Source organism: Camelina sativa, chromosome 11, assembly GCF_000633955.1.
Source record: "Camelina sativa cultivar DH55 chromosome 11, Cs, whole genome shotgun sequence".
Taxonomy (NCBI): Eukaryota; Viridiplantae; Streptophyta; class Magnoliopsida; order Brassicales; family Brassicaceae; genus Camelina; species Camelina sativa.
In genome coordinates this window covers 45,973,946-45,982,828 of record NC_025695.1, presented here as the reverse complement: position 1 = coordinate 45,982,828, position 8,883 = coordinate 45,973,946, and the positions used below count along the sequence as shown (strand labels likewise).

General features: G+C 33.5%; 1 protein-coding gene across 1 annotated transcript; it reads left to right on the top strand.

The window, feature by feature from the left end:
* On the top strand, nucleotides 7,916–8,845 carry LOC104726665. The gene is made up of 2 exons (XM_010445578.2): nucleotides 7,916–8,002; nucleotides 8,353–8,845. The coding sequence occupies exons 1-2, from the start codon at nucleotides 7,939–7,941 to the stop codon at nucleotides 8,697–8,699; spliced, it is 411 nt and encodes a 136-aa protein (XP_010443880.1). The 5' UTR covers nucleotides 7,916–7,938; the 3' UTR covers nucleotides 8,700–8,845.

Sequence of the window (8,883 nt, the reverse complement as noted above, 5' to 3'; positions counted from 1 at the left end):
AATAATTATTTTCCTACTCAAAATGACTAAATTCGCCTTTATCTATAACGTAAATTACGCGTACAGCGAGTTGAATAGGCTCCTAGATCCAAGGGTATTTTAGGGAAGTCAATCAAAAAGTTTCTTGGGCCTTCTCGATCGCATTCTAAAGGCCATCCTGTGGTGGACCCATTAGACTAGAATCAAGACGGGGTAAACTAGTAATTATCATGGCAGAACAAGGACAGAGCTGACTGTGTCAAAAAGGAAAGAAAAAGACAGAAAAGGACAAGAATGGGTCAGAGTACAAACGTTACATCCATGAACGTGTTTACTAGTAATGGACCCTGTCAATTATTTGTATATTCTTTTGCTTTGTAACCGGAGTTTCATTGCTTGTTCTTTTATATGTTCAATAAAAGAACAAATACAAGAATTACACATTATTGTAGGAAACAAACTTAGATAGAACGAACGTTAGGCCACTGATCCCCTTCGAATATAGTTTCATTGAAAATTTTCCTTAAACTTAATTTGTGTTTCGGGATATCAAGAGTATTTGGTTGTCATCCTCATGCCAATACAATACAAATACGCCCATTCTTCTTCAACTCGCAGCTCCTTAAGCACTCGAAGACTTTTTTTTAACAAAAAAAAAAAAGATTCGTCGGTTCAACATTATGATCGATTTAGGTTAAAGAATGATTGGTGTCGCACTGGTAGGATCAAATTTTATATTTTCATAAAGAGAGAGGCCTTCTATAATTGTGAAAGAACATTTAAATTTCTTTTGAACATTTAACTTGTATCAATTGGTCACGCTTATGGCCGATCTATATAACTGGGTTTTATGGGAGACCCCACCACTAAAGTTACAAGATCGCTAAACATTCACAAAAGGGAGTCTCTTTTTTTATTTTTTATTTTTTTTTGCACGTTGGAACATAAAAAAATATTATATTCATTTTTAAATTCGGGTTTAGTCTCCGGCATCTCTTGCTTCTGTAGAGGAGATGTCCGGCTTTCTTTCCAACATCGGTGGTATCGTTTACACCGTTGGTCGGCTCGCTTCCAACACTTGTTGGCTCTTTCAGCAACGGTGGCTGGCTTTCTTCCGGTAACGATGGCTTACATAGTATCGTTTTGACCGGCTTTTATCTAGAGGATCTGTCGTCCATCTCTCGGTGGTTCTTCGATGCTTTTGGTTCCAGATTTTGTTTTCTTTTGTTGTCTCAATCGATTTAGATTTGCTTTTGTGGCTTATCTTTCATTTGCCTCTTGATTTCTCTTATCCTTCCTTTGATCAGAATTTGTCATTCTTCGATCTTTCCTTTCTTAAGGAGTTTAATTTGTCTTTCAAGCGTATTGGGGTTCTCAATTTAAAAGGATGAATTGTTATTTGTCGATTGAAGTTTAGTTCGGTGAATCTGGTTCGATATGAAGTAACTGATGATGGTGATGGTCCTCTCTTTTGCTGCAACTTATCTGGATCGATTTGGATCTTTTAATTTTAGTATTTAGGTTCATGGTGGTTTCATTCGAGATGGCGAACCATCTTTCTCTGGGAATTTTGTGCTATGGCTGTTCTTGACGAAGAAGATTGGGCTTGGGTCCTTTGTGCTTGCTCGAGCTTCCATCGGATTGTCTGAAAATGATGATTATGTGAAGTGTGCGGTGGTTTCCGGTGGTTTGGAGATCGGTGGTGACTGGTGTTGCAGAAGTCAGACCGGTGACTCCTTTCTCTTCTCGTCCCACATGTCCTCAACTTGGCTTCAGATCGTGGCATGTGGTTGTTGAGTTGGATATGGCAGCACTCTTTCCTTATGTTTAGGTTTTATGTTTGCTTAATAAAGCTTGTTTTTTTGGTTAATCTCTAATGGTTAACCGACCAGAAGTTACAGATTAATTGGATTGCACTCATAGTTCGGTTGGGTCGCGCGTTAAGCATAAAAGTTCTTGGGACTGGAGTTAAGTGAGAGATTCAGTTTTTCTCTTAATTTCTTGCAAAGCTTGTCTTAGTGTTTTTACTACTTTTGCTTTGTAAATTTTGGCTTTGTTGTTGTAACCCTTTCTTGGGTTTTCAGACTGACTTTTGAAGAAAGTAATAATACTCCGGTTGACAAAAAAAAACTCGCACATAAGTTTTGTTGTTTGTTGTATTTTGTAGGAAAACACTTTAAAAAGCATTAGGAGTTTCAATACTTTGAATACATACATGCATATAAGCAGTTCATATTATAACACAACTGAAATTCTTTTCTACGATCTTTTGTTGGTTTTTGGTTGCAAATGGCCAACTATATTCTTCTATATTGTTACGGCCATCAAAAAATTTAGTATTGAAATTGACCATATTTGTCTGTACAATTAATATAAGATATTTTTCACGCCAAATTGTTTAAGTTAATTAATATAGAGATGACCATTTCACAACCTTTAACATCTGGTTCGATTAGCTGCTTATTAGAGTTTGGCACCACATATATATCGGCAAAGTTTCCAGCTAATTTCTCTTTCTTGAAATGTATGTATTACACATGGATTGAGCATAGACTTAGTTGGGTCTTTTGTATAATATGTCTAGTATGCTTAATTATATCCACAATTCCTTTTTATCAAAGAAAAAGATAAAGAAATCCATAACTCCACACATATCTTTTCCACTACATTTTAGTTTTTGGAACGTTGCATGAGAATAGTTTTTTCCTTTTATATCCGGCGCAAAGTTTTCTTTTTTAAAAATCTTAACAAAAAAGTTTATTGTAGTGATATTTTCTAAACTTGCAAACCAATCTTTAACGACATATAAATATATACATTTGTCGACTTCAACATTTGTTTCATATTATATGTGTTTGCCCAAAGAAAATGTATATATTATATAGCTAGATAGTAGATATACAAACACAAATTAATAAGAGTTACGATATATATATATATATATCTATTAGATATATTGATGAAATATATTTAATCTCACCCTTATTTATTTTAATCACAAGAAGCACAAATTGTAACAACGCTATTTTCTTTTAAATATAATTTTAACATTAAATTAAAAAAAGATATATGGATGAAATCACAGAGACTGCTAAGAAGACTTTATCTTCATTTTCATTGACTTGATCTTCAATTCTTCATCGTTTTCATTTTCTCTGTTGAACTCTTCCCCTTTTCAAAGAAATTTTAGATGTTTTTTCCTGATTTATATAATAAAGTTATATGTTTGAACAGCCTAGTGCCAAAGAGGCTATCACATCTTGTTAAAAAGGCAAAGCATTAGCTACCAAAATTTCTTTATTTTTGATCGTATTTAAATATATGCAAAACGAAGATACAAAATTTATAATATAAATACTATGTTACGTGTCTCTGATACAAATTTTGATACTTATACTAAAACACACACAGACACACATATATATATATATATATATATATATATATATAGATATCATGTAATCATTCCCAAGTCAAAACCATATTATTCGTGAATTAAACGAAATAGACATTATTATTGTGTTCTTCTTTATAAACAGTGTATCTAGAAGTGAAACAAATTTTTTTAGAAGTTTACTTACCCTAAAACTGGTAGTTTGAGTTAATATTCTCTAATAAATTATGAGATCTATAATCTAACTTTGTCTAAAATAAAATTAGCTGACTCAGATATGTTGTGAAAAAGATGAATAAATTTATATTTTCAAAAGAATAAAAATAATATACATTCATAAGCAGCCAAATGAGAGTACAATCAATCAACTATTTATAACTTTTGGTCACTGTCTCGAAATATCGACCTAGGCAACTTTATGAGAGTAGAGGAAGAAAGTACCATCTTGAAAGATTATATATTCGACTTTGTAATATTTATATGTGAGTGGGTATTTTTAGTTAACCAACCAGCCTTGTATATAAACCATATTGTATGTCCTACCCAAAAAAAAAACCATATTGTATTACACATTGATCGGAGGCTTGACCCTGAAATTATGTTGACCAAATGTGTCTGATATGACGGCGATGGCTTCGGCTGTCAGAATTAGTCATTCCCAGTGATCGTGAGGAGTTAATATATATGTTCAAATGCATATCTCTTTTCAAAGTTAATAAAAAATGATCGATATGGTAGCATGTACTCCTTGAATAGGGGGAATATGAAAATAAATAAATAGATAAGCTGCAGCCAAATGTAACTTCTATTGTATATCCAAATTGTGGTGTTTGGTATATGTACATTAATCAATACTAGATATTTGACTCGGAACAAGATAGAAGACCAAGTTATTGAAATCTTCCATTACGAGACAAAAGTGATTAACAAGGGATTAAAAGGCTCTTTAAAGAATACTTATAATATAAGTTCTTGAGCAATGTGTAAGTCTGTTATTAACTTATCAATATAAACTTTCTGCTAATATGAGATATACACTACCCGGATTTATTTATATAGTAAAGAGGAAGAGATTTTGGCAATCCTATTCAATTAACGATGAGTAAGTGGAAAGTATAATTTTTTTAAAAATACTAGTAAAAAGCCAATAGTAATGGATTTTGTTTGTCAGTATTAGCAACTGAATTTAAAGGTCGAAGAAGGATTAATTGGCCTTAATTGAGGTCAAGGGACGGATAATTCATATTACCACCTTAATTGAGAAAGTCATAAGACTTTACGGACATGCACTTCTTGTGTATATCGTGTGTGTGTGTGTGTCGTATTCGTGTCATTTGATCCATATCCATCAAGATGAAAGCTTAGTCTAATCAATAGGAAAAGCTTGACAAATTAGTTTAATTATTTATTTTTTTTGACAAGCAAAAAAAAATTAGTTAAATTATATTTTGAACAATCATTTAACATTCTAAAGAAGAAATTAGACACCTACAAATCATACAGTAAAATTGGTAGTTTCCTTTTGACCATTTTTTTTTTGTTCTTCTATCTTTGTACAATTGAACTGTCCATTTATTGAAAAAAAAAAGAAGATGCTAAAACCATGACATGAATCAATTACAAGAAGAAATTAGACACCTACAAAAGATAGACGTCATCGCATCAATTCCATGCATACAAAGCCATTCCACAAGCTATGCAACAGCATTGACGGTCACAACAAGTTCCTTGATATTGCGAATATCAGACCCAAAACCACTCTAAGGAACACCAATGGCAACATCCTCTGCACATTGAAATGCGCCAGAGCAAACGAAACTGAAACTCACAAGAATAGCATACCAAACTGGCAACTGAAACTTGATATATGAGCCAAGAATGTGATCATCAATGAATCAGAAAGCAACTACCCACCCACGGAATCACAATCTGAAAAAGTTAATGGCAAGGACACAACGAATAATCATCACAGGTGAAATTGAAAGCTTTGGAATATAACTTATTTTTCTCATTACTGTATGTTTTGCATCTTCTTTACGAACCAAGGCATCTATAATACTAATAAAAGGCCGAAAACGGTGTCGCTGGACTCAATGTTTTGTGGGCTTTCTTTAGTTTTGTGGGCTTTCTTTTATTTTTTCTGTGACCGTTGTTGCGGTAAAGTTTTTTTTTTTCTGTGGACTGTGTAAATTTTCACAAACATTTTTTTTTCTTTCACATTGTTACAAAAAAAAAAAAAAGACTATGTATAAAAAGTGTTTTTTAACAAAATTGCCACATTTGTTAACTAAAGTTGTGGATTCTACCACATTTGATTAGGCTTTTCTAATATACAATATTGTAAAAATTGAATTACTTTTATAATCTGGGACGACGTTGTCGAAGGTTTGTGTAAACAAATAATTAATTTGAATGTTTTGTCAATGTGCATGTCTTGTCTTTTCATACTTTCCTGTAAAAAAAAATTATTTGTTTCTCTGTTTTTTCATTGGGTGCATTTATTATCGATATCTTTTATCTCTCATCTCTCATACTCAACCCGAGAATTTTCTGTAATATTACTGTTCTCGGTCGCCGGAGTTTCCTATGCTCAACCAAAGTTGTCGGGCGGCGAAGTTTGTAAGTTTATTCGATGTTTCCGGCAAGTTTACCCAACCTTTTTTTTAGCTGAATTTGTTTTCATCACATCAGATTGAACTGCAACTTCAACGGTGGACCCTCATCGGAAATGGAAACTAACATTTCCGCCGGTGAGCAGAGCGCAGATCTTGCACTAACGTTAAGCGTTTCTTTTTTGAATAATTGTACGAACCCTCCAATTGGGTCAATTCTCCGGTATTTTTTTGTCCTCCATATACATTGTTTCTTTGTTATTTGTTTCCTCTCAATCATTACCAACCGGTCTTCCCATATTTTTCCTAGGAAGTTGCAGATTGTGGTCCACCGTTGCAGATTGTGGTCCACGGTGGATCTCTCAATCATTACTAACATCGGAGATTGTGGTCCACTCACTGTGAAATACATCGAACTACACGCACAAGGGTTGGGCCTTGATAACCTCACGGAGCAGATGGTGGACGACATTAGAATGAGTTATGTAGTAGATGTCTACCAAGAATTTGTTGTCCATTTATGAATTTGTCCTACTTTATAAATGTTTTCGGTGTTTTCTACTATCAAGGCCTTTCTTTTCCCTTCTTCTAATTTGTCTTTCATTTAAGTACTGCATTTTCATTTTAAATTTGAGACTAGACCGTTATGTCTACTGATATTGTGTCCATCATTTATTTTGTGGTCCACATTGTGATACTGATAACTTGTCTATGACGTCGTTTATCTTCCACTCATAATTAGGCTCGTCCACAAGCGTAATGATATCACTCAAGTTGCAATGCTAAACATAACACCTTCTCTATTGAATTATGAACTTATTACCATTAACTTTTCGAGTTCTCTATTATATAGTCGACATTTCCTATATTAAACACATTTGTCTACTTAAATACTCTTGTATACTTAAATACTCTATACTCTTGTCTCCATGACAAGTCTGGTAAAATACTCTTGTCTATCCATGCTTATGTTCTATACTCCTGTCTCCATTACAAGCCTAAACACTCTTGTATACTTAAATACATTTGTCTATTAAATGCTTTTGTCTACTCTTTGGACTTCACAACTTTCCTCTCCAATGTCGAAAATTCCTCTTTTTATACCTCTTCCAGATGGACAATAAATGTTACACATTGAACATACCAACTCGTTCTCATAAAATCTACAAATTTAAGTCAAAAACATCATAAATTCTTACCTACCTTCATCGTCGTCCACTATAAAAAACACACAGTTCGTCTTCTACTCGTTAACGACAAGAGCTTGTCCTTTTCAAACACCAAAATTCATTATTTTAAACGCTAAAATCTCTTGCTTCCTTTTACCCAACAATCCTCCCTTTGTCCACATTTAATGCCAATTCATGTTACCCATGTAATTAATGCCAAATCCTAGGTAGTCTGTCCTCGTCCAACACCTACATTTTCTTGCAGCCTCAGCTAATGGGGGTATAAGCGTTATTAAACTCATTGTCAATGTGGTACATTAGGAAATGTTTTGGAGATGTGGTAGAATTCTAAACTTTTATAGCCAATGTGGTACATTTAGTAAAATTCTCTATAAAAAAGACATTTTTGTGAGTGTCTAGATTTTTGATTTTGCATTATTTTCAATTATAATTATGGTTTGATCCCCTTATTTGGTCTAACCCATTGGAGAAGCAATTTTTAATGGAACACGCGCAAAACATAAATTTAATACGAACGACCGCGACCCGGGTCAAACAATGACAATTATATATGTTTTTATAAAATAAATAATTAACTAAATACTAATGGAAATATTAAGAAAAAAGGAAAAAAAATTAAGTAAAATATGTTACAAAGAAAGAAGGAAAAGTAAAATTTGTTTTAACTTCAAAAGGAACGAGGTATAAAAAACCGTAATTCAACTATAACAGAAGAGAAAAAGAGAGCTGTTATTCAAAAAAAAAGAAAAAGAGAGCTGAAGCGATGGATCCGCAGCAAAGGGAAGTTTCACTTCTTCAGGCAAAAGCTCAGGAGTTGACTATTGCAAGTAAGTTTTCTAATTTCTAGGAGGTTGAGAGAGATTGACCTAGGAGGTTGAGAGAGATTGTTGTAAATAGAAGTTTCACTGAATGTTTAACACGGCAGAGAGATTAGGGTAGAATTATTTTAAGTTAGATCCCTAAACAACCTCTATTTACACGGCAAAGAGATTAGGTAGAATTATTTTAAATTAGATCCCTAAACAACTTATATTTACATATACATTGTAGCTGAAACATCTGAAGAAGTAATTTTTAGGAGGTTGGTTGAGAGAGATTGTTGTAAATAGAAGTTTCACTGATTGTTCTGTGTTCTTTATTTAGTTGTCTGTCTAATCACTTCTATTTACAACTGTAGCTGAAGCATCTCAGCCTTGTGATGAAGAGAAAAAGAGAGCTGAAAAAGCGATGGATCCACAACAAAGGGAAGTTTCACAGCCTGTCACCATAAAGGAAGATTTGGACATATTTATGCGGCTGCATTGTGAGTTTTTAGGACTCCACACTAGAAGAATGGGGGCGGCTCGGGGTGAAGCAAAAGTTTTATATAAGAAAGGCTTGCAAAACATGAGAGAGACTGCCAATACTATCGTAAAAAGGGCTTCAGAAGATTTTAAAGAAGATGAGAAGAAACTTGAGACTGTGGAAATGATAAAGACTCGGATAAGAAATCTCAGGAAAGAAATCAAGAAACTCAAGACATGAACGGTGATCTCAAGAATGAAATTGAAGAGGCTAAGATCAACTCTTGATACCGTCAATTGCTCTAAGTCTTGTTCTGTTCGAAACTATCTTTTTGGGATTTTGTTTGTTTATAAAAAAGACTTGCTCTGTTTTGGGCTTTTTGGTGTTACGTTTAGTTTCGATGTTTACAAGCTTATTATTATCA

Bases quoted from the DNA above. Each gene is read 5' to 3' on its own strand.
- LOC104726665 (XM_010445578.2), top strand. From the start codon at position 7,939: ATGGATCCGCAGCAAAGGGAAGTTTCACTTCTTCAGGCAAAAGCTCAG. The intron at 8,003-8,352 runs GTAAGTTTTCTA...TTACAACTGTAG, and splicing joins TCAGGAGTTGACTATTGCAA to CTGAAGCATCTCAGCCTTGT.